This window comes from Protopterus annectens, chromosome 8.part0, assembly GCF_019279795.1.
Source record: "Protopterus annectens isolate FY-2018-M chromosome 8.part0, PAN1.0, whole genome shotgun sequence".
NCBI lineage: Eukaryota > Metazoa > Chordata > Ceratodontiformes > Protopteridae > Protopterus > Protopterus annectens.
This window is the reverse complement of record NC_056741.1, coordinates 906,706,286-906,720,449: the sequence shown is the minus strand read 5'-3', so window position 1 is coordinate 906,720,449 and position 14,164 is coordinate 906,706,286. Positions and strand designations below refer to the sequence as shown.

Here is a 14,164-nt window from a genome sequence, read left to right as displayed (position 1 = left end):
GCCAACAAAAATTGGTCCTTTCCAGCCACTGACAGGCCTCAGAGGCGTACATACAGGCGTCCAAGGGGCAGAGGACAACCACAAGCTCAGTATAAACCTCGCCAATGGGGCACTCCAACCCAGAAGGGAGGAGAAGACAGGTCTCAACCCACCAGAAGGCAAACTCAATGACTTGCACCTCAGCTGGCCAAACAAAGCTCTTTTGTCAGCCCCCCTGTGGGGAAAACTAGCACTATTTGCAGACAACTGGCACATGGTCACAAAGGACAAATGGGTCCTAGACATAATTTTACGAGGATACAGATTCCACTTTCACGCCTTGCCAATAAAAAGAGGAATGCCAAACCTGCCACAAAATCAAAGGGCAGAGGCTCAAAAACAAATTACAGCTCTCATGGCCATGAGAGCCATTCAAAGGGTACCAACTCAAGAGCAAGGCCAAGGATTTTACTCAAGACTCTTCGTAGTACCCAGAAAAGAAAATCCTTGGAGACCAATTCTGGACCTTTCAATTCTAAACACTTACAAGTTCCCAAATTCAAGATGCTAACACTACAGCAGCTACTTCCCATGTTGGGCAAGGAAGCATGGCTGGTAATGTTGGACCTCAAGGAGGCATACCTGCATGTCCCTATCAGACAAAGTTGCAGAAGATACCTCCATTTCATTGCAGGTTCAACCCATTAGCAATTCTCTGCACTGCCCTTTGGCTTATCTACTGCGCCCAGAGTATTCACAAAATGCCTGGCACCAGTAATCGCATACTGCAGACAGAGGAATTCAAATATATCCATACCTGGATGACTGCCTCATCCAAGCAGAAAGAAAAGACATTCTTTTACAACATCTGGCTTTTGTGAAGCATCTTCTAAATTGTCTAGGGTACACAGTAAACGAAAAAAAGTCAAAACTAGTACCCTCACAAAAAAATGACATTCCTGGGTGCCACCTTGGACACATCGGCCCAGAAGGCTTATCTTACACCAGACAAGCAATTACAACTGACTCAATATTTCAAGACAATGGCAACAAAGACACAACTGCAAGAAAAATTCTGCAGGCTTTGGGCTTCGTGGCATCTTGCATTCTGATAATACCATTTGCAAAACTGCATATTGAGGAAATTACAGTGGTACCTAAAAAGCATATGGTCTCAACACAGCCACAGCTTAGACACAGTGATATCTCTCATTCCCTGCCTTCAACAGGAATTTCTATGGTGGGCACAGGCATGTCACCTCAACAAGGGTCAGCCTTTCACCTTGCCCCCACCCAGGCAAACTATCACAACAGATGCTTCAGACTATGCCTGGGGGGCACACATGGCAGGACAAATGCATTCAAGGCCTATGGACTGCAGAACAAAGAAAACTGCACATAAACCAAAAAGAGATGCTAGCTGTACAGAAAGCTCTGACAGCCTTCAAGGACCTACTACAGCCTGGACAACTTGCAATAAAGACGGACAACACCACAGTAATGTGGTACATAAACAAGGGGGCACACATTCCTACCCTCTTTGCAGGCAAGCAATAATCTTATGGAACACAGCTCTGGCCTACCAAGTCCAGTTCCAAGCTCAATTCCTGCCAGGACAGAAAAACACATTGGCAGATGACCTAAGCAGAAACATCAAAGATCCCCACGAGTGGAAGCTAGACCCACAAATATTTGCAATGATAACTCAAAGATGGGGCCTACCAACTATAGACCTGTTTGCAAGTCCTCAAAACTACCAGCTGACAAAATTTTGTACAAGGACATTCCACCATCAAGCTTGGAAAGTGGACGCTGTCTCCTTCAGTTGGAAAAAACCTGACAGCATATGCCTTTCCTCCATTACCTCTTCTCACAAAGGTTTTTTTGAAGGTCAAAAAGGAGAAACCTTGAATGATTCTCATAGCCCCAGACTGGCCACGCCAGCACTGGTACCCGCTATTGAAGAATATGGCTCACCGCCCACCATGGATATTGCCTCAAATACCTCATTTGCTCACGCAGCAAGACAAGCAGATTCTACACAGCCAGATCAAAACCTTAAACCTGGCTGCATGGCAAATCAATTAAGCATCCAACCTGCCCCTTTTTCACAAGCAATACTGGATGTTATTGTAGAAGCCAGGAGGCCAAGCACCAGAAAGGCTTACTCGGACAAATGGAAAAGGTGTTCTGCTTAGAACCAAGCTAAAGGCCAAGACACAACTCAGCCTCATATGCCTCACATTCTGCAGTATTTAGCTGAGATGTTGCTTAAAGGACTTTCCTTCTCCTCAATTAAAATCCATGCTTCAGCTATTTCAGCTCACTATGACACGAATCCACCTTTATTTTCAAATCCTCTCCTAAGGCAGTTCCTCAGAGGGGCAAAAAACTTTAGACCACCTAGAAGAGCTCCTACACCAACATGGGACCTCAGCTTTGTTCTGGAAAAACTAACGCTTCCTCCTTTTGAACCAGCTTTTTCTGCAGACCTTCAGTTCCTATCTTGGAAGACTGCCCTGCTCCTGGCAATAACGTCTGCTAGGAGAGTTTCAGAATTACAGGCACTTATGGCAGTGGAACCTTTCCTCATTTTTCATCAAGACAGAGTTTCTCTACGAACTAATCCTTCCTTCCTTCATGCCTAAGGTGGTTTCCAGTGTAGCTTATCAAATCATCCACCTACCCACTTTCTTCCCCAATCCACAGAACAAAGGTGAGAGACTCCTGCATTCCTTGGACATTCACAGGCAGCTTCGTTACTACTTGGATAAAACTAAGGCTTTCAGAAAAACTGACCAGCTCTTTGTTTCCTATGCTACAGCTTCTCAAGGGAAGGCCATATCCAAGCAAACCATTTCTAAATGGATAGGCCATTGCATACGATTCTGCTATACCCATCATGGGAAACCAGTTCCTCCTACCATTAGATCCCACTCTACCAGGGCAACAGCTACCTCTACAGCCTTTCTCAGGGGGGTTCCTACCAAGGAAATTTTAGAAGCTGCAACTTGGAGTTCTGTACACACCTTCACCAAACACTATCACTTACCTCTTTATTCTAAGTCCAGGGCAGGCTTCGCCACTGCAGTTCTGCAGGGCCTCATTGCCTCCACTAACCCTCTATGATGCCTCCACCCTACCTTAGCTTTGGGACTCAACCCAAGTGTGATGACTGCAGCAGGGTAACACGATGAACATAGTACAGTTTTGTACCTACCATAAATGTAGATGTTCGAGTGTTCACCCTGCTGCAGTCCAGGTTACCCTCCCTCCAACCCCTCTGATCTACTGGCTAAATCTTTGCTATGCCTTACTGATGTATTTGCTTATAGCTGAAGGGATTTTGTGTTTGTACAGTGTTCTCACCTTTTGGTACTAATTTGGATCACCTTTTTGGGGGCACCTGACATCTGGGGCAAGAAAAACTGGAGAAAATGTCTGTTGCAATATATGTACCCCTGGCGCACTGACGTCAGGGATGAGGCGACAGCAACCGACGTCGGACCAAGACTTTGGAAATCCGGCTGACTGCGGGACCACCTGACGACAGGATAACCCTAGTGTGATGACTGCAGCAAGGGTGAACACTCGAACATCTACATTTATGGTAGGTACAAAACTGTACTTTTCCCTGACAAGTTAACACATGAAGATATACTGCATTGAATCCTAGTGACGCAGTGGTTCTACTTGACTCATACTATGGATTTTCCCATAATGTTGACACAGGTCTGTTAAAATTAAATCTAGTGGTGGTTGGAGTCTCCCCTAGTTTCAGCAGGGAGACTTTTTTTTGTTCTTACCACACAAGGTATGGTCATGATGAAACTCCTCCCTTCTCACATGAGGTGGTGGGGAGGCATTTCAAAGGGAGGATGGTCCAAGGGACCTGGTCAGTGATTGAGACCAGTCTTCCCATTAGTGTCTTGGAGATGAGGGTTGTGCTCCTCATGTTGCAGGCCTTTCAAGACTTTTTCCACCAGTGGTGTGATGTGAGTGCAGATGGACAATGTCAGTCTAATATGTGAACAAACTGGGAGGAACCCAATCATGTTCTCTCTCTTGGGAGGCCATGAGTGTGGCAGTGGGCAATTTTGTCTCAATTTCTGGTAGCAACACATATCACAGGAAGTCCAACATTTTAGGGGACAGTCTAAGCAGGAAAATTCTTCAAGAATGGTCCCTAAATTTGAGGCTTATTACATGGATTTTTCAGTGCTGTGGCACTCTGTGTTGTGATCTGTTTGTTTCCCCAGCCAACACCAGGTATAGCAGTTACTACACCTTAGTTCCTCTAGAGGGACAGTCACCCAGAGATGCTCTTCTGTCTGCTTGGCCTCTGGGCGTCCTGAATGCATACCCATCAAATCTGTTAAGAGTTTCTCCAGCAGGCTGCCCTGCTTGTTGCAGAGCGACTGTAATCCCCCTTGCTACATTCTGGCCCTGACAGGTATGGTCCCCTTTCTTTGGCTTCTTTTAATGTACCCTCCTTGAGTCCTGGATCCAATTCTGGATTTCATTTCTTTTCCAGTGGGTTTGGACCTGCCCAGTCTTCGGTCACCAAAGGTAACCGTATGGCACCTCCAGTTCACCTAATGGCCAGAAATCCTAAGTAGTCCATATTTTGTCCTCTTCTCAGAAATTACATACCCTCAAAGTAATTTATGCTAGCATGTAGCGATGTTTTTATTTTTAGGCTTTTTCTAAAAGCATGGATCCCTTTTCAGTGCATTTGGAGGCTATCCTTGATTCTCTTGCTGAATTTTCATTCAGGATCTTGTTATCCCACTATTAAGATGCATTTGGCAACTATTTTTAACTTTCATATTGGTGCAGATAATACACCAGTTGGGGGTGTTACAGGTTTCAAAGCTTTTTCTAAAGAGGGGCGTCTTTTTTTTATTGCGGCCTCCTGTCTGGGACCCTGTCACTGCATGTGATCGGCCTTTTATGCTTCACATGCTTGGTGGACTTTAACCATCAGCACAGCAACAGTTTCCCAGAAGTTGTCTTGGATGACTCTCTTCTGGTGACTGTTACTTCAGCCAGGAAGTCGCAGGCTGTATCCTTGGTACCTCCATAGCTGGTTTTTCATAAAGACTAGGTATCTCAGAATGGATCCTGCTTTTTTGCCTAATATGAGAACTGAAAATTTAAATCAAGGTAATTTGCTTACCGCTATGCTTTTTTCCCTGAATTTTCAAACCCAAGGCACTCTTGTGATGGTTTTAGAAAATTTAGTTTTTGTGATGGATCAAGTGTCGAAGGTTTTGAGGACAATTAGAGTTCTGCTTGAATGCCTTGAGGCTGAATTGCAGACGAGGCTCGCAGCTGACAGATCACAGAGTCTTAATGAAAATATTGGTGTGTGTGGTTATTGAGCAGAGGCTCTGGTTTTAGGTGTTTATATAGGATTTTATATATATATTTGCACACACTTTCACATACATGTATAATGTATTTATTTGCTGGTTGTATTTGTAAAAGTTTTACATTGCAGATAGGTTGCATTCAAGCTGTAAAATGTTTTAAGTGTTAGTTGATATAATTTTAAGAACTTGTGTAGCATTGTGGCCTGCGATTGGTCAGTATGATCATCTGACTTGGGATGGATGTTTTAAATGTCTTCACTGCTTTTACACTTGTCTTTGTTTTTCTGATGAAGTTCTGAATGAATTAAAATAGAATAAAAGTGCTAAAATTTTCATTTGTTTCCTTTGCACCCATTTCTTTGAGTTTCAGGGAGAATATTTCCTTCATTATCTCAGTGTTCACAGGCAACTGAGATCTATTTTCCTTCAGAAAGTCTAATCGGTTGATGTTCTTCGTGTTTCACTGTTGCAGTCCTCACATATGGGTTATCCGGCTCCCAGTAGCCCTCAGTCGGCCCAAATACCGGAGTCCTTGGTATATGACATTGGCTGCCGTCGGTTGTAAAACGTCAAGTATAAAGGGAGGCAGCCAACGCCATTTCCTCAGCCTTTCTTGCCACGGAGCCCGAAGCAGATGCAATTCTCACTAGTGCCGGTCAGCCATTTACCTTAGTTTTGCTTTCCGACTACCAAGTTGAAGACTCTTTCAGGTAAGTACCCTGTTGTGGATCCTCTTCGTGCTTTAACGAATGTCAGATAAAGTTAATAACTGTCTTGCCTATGGAAAACAGATTCCACACCGTGATTTCCATTCCTGTTGTATAACTTGTTTGGGCCTTGAGCACGATGTCCCTAAATGCAATCTCTGTGCTTCCTTTAACCCACGTACCATACGCTGCAGAGCTAAGATTTTGTATAAGCATTTCGGAATCTGGCCTAAGTTCGTCGGTATGGCGTCTTCTGGTCTCCTGACTTTGGATATACCTAGGAAACACAAGGACAAGGACCGCTGCAGGCCTAGGGTTAAATCAGCCGATGACGCACCTGTGAAATTGGTAGTCAGTGAGGCGCTTTCGCAGAACCTGCAGTCTGCAAGTTTTCAACCGCCTCTGCTGAGACCTTTATGGAGTCCTCCATGCCGCAGGCTGCTATTTTGTCTTCAGACCCTCCGCCTGTCGCTGCCTCCGATGGATCCGGAGCCGCTTTGCAGGTACCGGCTTCTGACGGCTGCTCTTTTCGACATGAGACCAGAACCAGACCGATGATCTTAGTTCAGACTTCTGCAGTTGCTAGGCCTCCGGAGTCCCTCCGGATTGCTAGTAAACCTTCTAGCCGCAAACCTACTCATAAGCAGGCATCTGCCTCCCCTCCTGTGCCTCAGTCCTAGTTGGTAAAGATGGCTGGTGATGATCTTTCCCTGATTACGGGCTCCCATCCATCCCTTCAAAGAAGGCTGGGGAATTATATCCTGATGTTTTGTCTGTTTCAGATTCTGAGATTTCCAGTATGTCTACTGGTGAAGAAGGATTCTGATGCTGAGGAGACCATCTCTTCTGCCTCCCCTCCAGAAGATTTTTCCTTTGGGGATACTTTGAATACCCTTAGGGAGCATTTTAAATGAGAATGTCAGGATTTTCCACAGTCTAAGAAAAGAATCAGGGAATTTTGGGATTTGTCATAGCAAGCCTCTGGCTTTTCCTCCAGTTTTGGAAGTTGTGGATGATATTTTCATGGGAAATTCTTTTAACTCCTAATTCTGTTCCTCTTGCCCCCAGAAAACCGGATAGGTATTATAGGTTTCCTGAATCTCATCAATTCCTTTTTAAAAACCCTACTGCTGATCCAGAAATTATTTCTCAAGGCCCCAAGGGTGTTAAGGCTACTATTGCTAAAAACCCTGTGCCTTCTGATAGAGTTTAGGGCCTTGGACAGGTGGGGTAAAAAAAGTCTGTACCTCTGCAACTCTTGCCATTAGATACGTGAATTGTCTTTTTCACATGCTTAAGTATCAGCAGCATACTTTGGAAGCTATTAAGGCTAGACTTGGGGGTATTCCTTCCATGATGGAGAACAAAGATTTACAAGACTTACTGAATTCTGCCACTTTAGTTCATAAGCATTCACTTCATTGTGGTTTTGACCCTTTGGAGGCTTCCTGCAGAGCAGCAGCCACTGGTTCTGTAATTAGAAGGCATTCTTGGCTCAGGGAGCAGCCTCTTTCTGAACCTGTTAAGTCTAAATTGCTGGATGTTCCTTTGCACAAGGACAATCTTTTTTTGGTAATAAAGCTGAGGAGGTACTGAAGAAGTTGGAGGATAAGGCAAAATCTATGCAGGCTGTAAAAGATTTCCTTCAGGTTCAACCTCCTCGGTTTAGTAGGCATCATCCTTCTAAGAAATGGTCTTTCCTGATCCCGGCAAGCAGGGTCACTCTAGGCCTATGGGTTTGAGATCTTCCAGAGGCAAGGGTTCTGCCCCTCAAGGGCTAAACAATGGCATTCTTCTGCTAAATTGGGGAGTTTTAAGCCAGCTTCCCAAAGCAAACATTCTCAGTGACTCCGGCCTTCTTGTGCCTACCTCTGCAGACCCTGGGTTTCCTTTGTGGGAAGGTTAGCCAGGTTCGCAGAGGAATGGTCTACCATCACAGACGACAAATGTGTGCTCAGTATAGTAAACCAAGGTTACAAGTTTTACTTTCACACCTTCCCTGTTTTGCAAGGGTACCCAGACATACCCAGAACTCACAGGGCAGAGGTAGAAACTCAAATTTCTTCTTTACTGACTATGGGGGCTGTAGAGCCAGTTCCTGCAAATCAGGCAGGCCTAAGTTTTTATTCAAGACTTTTTCTGGTACCCAAGAAAGGGGGCAGGCACCCTATTCTGGATCCGTCTATTCTAAACACTTTTCTGGCGATTCCCAAATTCAAGATGCTCACCCTTCAACAGTTACTACCAATGCTGGGCAAGGATTCATGGCTGGTAACTTTGGATCTGAAGGAGGCTTATCTGTACATCCCAATAAGGGAAAGTTGCAGGCAGTTCCTTCGCTTCAGGGCTGGGAAGCAACACTTTCAATTATCTGCATTGCCCTTTGGCTTATCTACTGCTCTCAGTTTTTTTACCAAGTGCCTAGCTCCAGCCATTGCTTTTTGCAGGCAGAGAAACATTCAAATTTATCCTTACCTGGACGACTGTCTTATTCAAGCAAAATCCCCAGAACAACTAGAAAAGGATTCGGATTTTGTGAAGAACATACTCACCTCTTTGGGTTACACTCAACGAAAAGAAGTCAAAGTTGGTTCCTAGAAAGGAAGATTGTTTTCCTGGAAGTGAGTCTGAATACAGCCACCCAGATGGTATTCATCCCTCAACAGAAGCAAGAAGATCTTTCGGCTTACTTCACGAACTTGGCAAGCATGACCCAGCTCTCTGCAAGGCAATTCCTGTAAGCACTAGGGTTCATGGCTTCATGTATTTTGATGATCCCATATGCAAGGCTGCATATGAGAAAACTTCAGTGGTACCTCAAGAATCTTTGTGTCAACACACACAGGACTTGGACTTGTTTCTTCCCCTGATTCCCTGTCTACAAATGGAGTTCCTCTGGTGGGCAGCCTGTTCTCAGAACAAGGGTCTGCCTTTCCACCCACCATCTGCCAGCCAGACTCTCACCACAGACGCCTCAGATGTTGCATGGGGGGGGGGGGCTTATCTGGAAGGCAAGGGCATACAGGGGACTTGGAGCAACCAGCAGATTAATCTGCACATAAACTTAAAAGAATTGATGGCAGTGCAGCAGACCTTGCTGGCTTTCAAGGACCTACTCTACCCTGGGACTCTGCTGATCAGGACAGACAATACCACAGTTGTGGTACATCAGCAAGCAAGGGAGGACTCATTCTTACCCCTTGTGCAGACAAAGCATGAGACTATGGTCTATAGCAGCATCCATGGGGTTACATATAATAGCCCAGTATCTCCCAGGGAGGCTAAACTCCTTGGCGGATCATTTGAGCCAGACATGTTTTGGATCCTCACGAGTGGCAACTCAACAAGGACATTTTCCATCGCTTCACTCTTCATTGGGGAACCCCACAAGTGGATCTTTTCTCCTCTCACACCGGTCATCTCCTTCCAATCTTTTGCACCAGGGATTTTCACAACAAAGCTTGGAGGGTGGACGCATTGTCCTTCCCATGGACACATCTCTCAGTTTATACATTCCGTCCTCTGTCTCTCCTTCTCAGAGTGCTGCTAAAGGTAAGGGACGAAAAACTGAAGGCTATTCTGATATCACCAGATTGGCCCAGGCAGCATTGGTATCCCCTCCTTCGCAGCATGTCACAGGCTCAACCTTAACATCTTCCCGTGGTGCCAGATCTGTTGGTTCAGGGAGGTGGAAAGTTCCTTCATCCTCATCTTCAAACTCTGCATTTAACTGCCTGGCTAATACCTTAAATCTTTCCCAACAGGTGGTTGAAGTTCTTCATGAGGCCAGGAGGCCTAGCACCAGAATATCCTATGCAGATAAATGGAAGAGATTTTGCTCTTGGATGCTGGCTAAAGGAGAAGACTCTTCTCATCCTTCTCTTTCCCTCATTCTTGATTACCTAGCAGGACTGCTTAATGGTGGACTTTCCTTTTCTTCAGTCAAAATTCACGCCTCAGCAATTTCGGCTCATTGTTCTTTTGAGCAACCCATTTTTTCTCACCACTTGATGAAACAGTTCCTGAGGGGAGCTAGTAATCTTAGACCTCCCAGAAGAGCTCCTACTCCTGCTTGAGATCTTAATTTTGTCCTGGAAAAACTTACTCTGCCTCCCTTTGAACCAGCTCCTCTGCAGATTTGAAATTTCTATCCTGGAAAGACTGCATTCCTTTTAGCTATTACTTCAACTAGAAGGGTATCTAAGCTGCAAGCCTTAATGGCACTATTTTTCACTCAGATCGAATTTCTCTGAGAACTAATCCCTCCTTCATGCCTAAGGTAGTTTCCAGTTTAGCTCTTAACCAGTCTATTCACCTGCCTACATTTTTCAACTATCCCCAAAATAAAGGGGAAAGGATTCTGCACTATCTTGATGTGCATAGACAGCTAAGATTTTACTTACAGGACTAAATCCTTTTGAAAATCTAAACAGTTAGTTTTGCTCCTGTGGCTCGGGGTAAAGCTATTTCCAAACAAACCATCTCCAAATGGATTGCTCATTGTATTCACTTGTTACCAGCAGCATGGGAAGGTACTCCCTCAGGGTATTAGGACCCATTCAACTAGAGCAGTCTCTACCTATGCAGCCTTTCTGAGAGGTGTGCCTACCCAAGGACATTCTAGAAGCAGTGACTTGGTCTTCTGTCCATACTTTCACAAAGCATTACAGTCTACCTTTGTTTTCTAAATCCAGGGCTGGTTTTGCCTCTGCAGTTTTACAGGGCCTTCTTACCAACCCCTAATCTGTGATCCTTCCTCCACCCTTTGTCTTTTTTCCTGGGCTTTGGGAATCAACCCATATGTGAAGACTGCAATAGTGAAACACGAAGAGCATAGTACAGTTGTGTACACTTACCATAAATGTAGATGTTTGAGTGTATTCACTGTTGCAGTTCTGGTTTCCCACCCTCCATTCCCCCTTTTTTCCAGAGGCACAGACTATATATTTTTATTTTTTTTTATGACATGTTCAGGGTGCTACCTTCCTGGGTTAGCCTTATTTTGGGGGCTCCTGACAGTTAAAGCAAAAAAAAAAACTGAGGAAATGGTGTCGGCTACCTCCCTTTTTATACCTGATGTTCTGACATCAGTGTTACAACTGGCGGCAGCCGATGTCATATACCAAGGACTCTGGTATTTGGGCCGACTGAGGGCTACCAGGAGCCGGATAACCCATATGTGAGGACTGCAACAGTGAATACACTCAAACATCTACATTTATGGTAAGTGTACACAACTGTACTTTTTGTTTTCCCAAACGAGCTTTAGAAAGTATCCATGTCCACTCTAAGTGGCTCTAATTGCATTTAATTTGGGTTCTGTTAGAGCTATAGTTATCTCTACAGCTTTCCTCTTGAGAGCGGCTATGGATGACATCTGTCTGCTGCTGTTTGAGTGGGTCCTCATACGTTTGTGTCTCATTACAAGCTGGATATTCAGTCGAGGTCTAGAGCCTCTTTTGTTTCCACCATATTGTAGAATGTGCTCTCCTAGGGCCTTCCTAGGGCATAATGTGGTTGGGGACTCTGTCCTGCAGGTTGAACCCAGATGGAAAAGTTAACGTCCTTACCATATGTTGTCTTTCTGTCTGGTTCAACCATTCCACCTATCTGCCCCCTACTATATTTTGTTCCCGTCGATCCTCAGACGACTGAGTTGTGGAGGCTATTTTTCCTCCTCTTGTCTGGCGGTCTGTTAGATACAGCCATGGAAGTAGTTTGGAGAGGGGCAAACTTTGAGATTATTCTGTCAGAGCTAGGCATTATAGGTAGATGAGGCAGAGCTTAAAGGGCTGAAGTCTTTTGGAAATTACCTGTCTTGTGTAGAGTTTGATCCAATAACCCACAGGTTGAACCAGTCAGAAAGAAAACTGATCCATCATTATGGTAAGTACATAACTTTAATTTATATTGTCCCCTTTTAAGTACATGTATGGGTCAGACCTTTCTAAAGTCTGGCTCATGTGCCCTGCTGGGTTTAGAATATTAATAAAAGTGAATTCAAAAGAGTGGTTGGAGTTGTGCATCTCTTAGTCATGTGGGTAAGGGTTGATTGACATAGAGATGCAACATTGCTTGTACAAAGACTGAATATCCCTGAATATGCTGGCAGACAAGTTGGTTGTTAAATGATGCATTTAGTACTGAAAGTGAATTTTCTCTTTCCTTCCCTGATCCAGATCTCGTTCTGAGGACCATCATCGTAATGACAGAGACAGGAGGAAACGATCTCGTTCCAGGGACCATAAACGTTTTGGCAGGTTCTGAAGGCTCACATCCCATCGGAGACATTTTTTTATTTCCAGTTTTGTTTTAAATGTTTGTGTTTAGTATCTTTAGCTCCACAGAAGCAGCGGTCGCATGAGCATACAGGTACAAGGCTCAAGATATGAAGTGCTTTATTGAGAGGAACATTAATTCCATCAGAGCTGATGCAAACCAGTGTAAAAATGTTTCAACCCTCTGTCACCAGGAAGTCATCTTGTAGGGTTGCTGTTGGTGAGCTGAATTGCCCAAAACAGAGAAAGCTACCGGTGAATAAGTGGTATTCATTGAGTTTGCCTTCTTCAGCTGATGAAATGAGGAAAAATTCCTTCTGGAATGGAGGGCTTGCTCCCGTAAAATTTGACAGCACCATTACTGTTGTGACATTGGACACTAATGACCTCTCATGTATTCTATAAATTGAACAGTAATCTGAACGATTTAGGTTGCTGCCTTGAATCACAAGACCTAGAGGAAGGTGGAGAAAAGCATACAGCATTCCTGTTTCATATTTACTAAGTAATACAACTCTGGATAGTGTCAAGAGAATTTTGGTATACCCAAGTTTGTGTATGGTTATCAAGAGCTTTTACATTGGTTATTGGCCACCATTGCATACTTAAGTAGTGTGATACCGTTACTCTATATCCTGCTCTGTATTACAGGCAGAGTCCGTGTCTGTAGAGGTTAAAAGTGGTAACGAGTAGCATCTGAAGCAGACATCTGATCCCTATGAGGAGTGTCTATAGTCATTGAAAGGGAATGCCCAGCTATTGTTGACGACCCCTGTCTATTAATGGATGTTCATGCCTTTTTGAAGATTTTTTTTCCCCAAAAACAGTGTGATTAGGAATCAAAACAATTTGTACAAGTTTGTACTAGTGGTTTAGGACATATGATGTAGGAGTGCTGTCATTCTTTATTTCCTTACAAATGCTGTCTGAAAATTACTGTTGGAACACGTCACTGATACATTCATGTGGAAAGATCTTAAATTGAAAATAAAAGCAGTTTGCTTTCTTTTTAAGTTTTCTGTAGCTGAATCTTGCTGTTCCCAAACAGTGCCTAGAAATTTTAAGTGTACTTATCTGGTGGCTGTGGCTTGATATTCTGTCAGTTGTGCCTTAGACTTGCTGTAGAAGTTACATTACAGTATACTTGTCACTAAGAGACTGACTTGATAGACTTTGAATAACCATCACTGTGTTTTATACACTGACTGTCAGCCATTAAGTAGATTGTGTTGGAAAGTAGTGGCAGACGTGATTGCTATTGAATTAAGAGTTGTAATGTGTTTTAATTCAGTGTTGACCTACCCTGTGCTGGCTGTTGTCTTGGACTGCTATAAATCTGCAACCATTTTAATTGTAATGGAATCCTTTTATACAAGATTTAGGTGGTTCTGCATCATTAAATCTTCACTTTTCCTAGATGGTCTGTCTGACCAGAGTATCTTCACAGTTGTCTGTGACCACAGAAATGAAGACTACATGGAGGTATAACTGGATGGTGTTGCCACAATTGTCTAAATTGTATGATCTGATGTTCTTTTCATTCTTCCTTATTGTATGGGTTATGGATCCGATCTGACTCTGACACACAACACAAATTTCCAGATCCAACTCTTCGGCGCCTCTCTCTTTCCGTAATACCCCAGTCAGCCTACAATACCTCAGATCTCATTTGCCTCCATCTTGCATGGACAGGGGTCCCCTTCTCAGGAGCTTGTGTCTAATTGTTAAAAGGTTTTGTGAGTACCTATTTTTCAGGAAACACTTAGTTTTTTTGACTGTCCTCCCTCTCCTTTTATCGCGTTTCTCCAGTTTTTTTTTTTCTGTG

The 14,164-nt window shown here is 43.9% G+C and overlaps 1 protein-coding gene across 2 annotated transcripts in view; it reads left to right on the top strand.

Moving 5' to 3' along the window:
* U2AF1L4 (U2 small nuclear RNA auxiliary factor 1 like 4) overlaps positions 1 to 13,352 on the top strand; it is a 1,084,344-nt gene extending 1,070,992 nt beyond the window's left edge. For both annotated transcript variants that reach the window (XM_044080426.1, XM_044080425.1), the window contains exon 8: positions 12,241 to 13,352. In XM_044080426.1, the coding sequence (XP_043936361.1) occupies positions 12,241 to 12,328 (88 nt within the window). In that variant the 3' untranslated portion in view covers positions 12,329 to 13,352. The remainder of the gene's footprint in view (positions 1 to 12,240) is intronic.
* Positions 13,353 to 14,164: the final 812 nt, after the last annotated feature.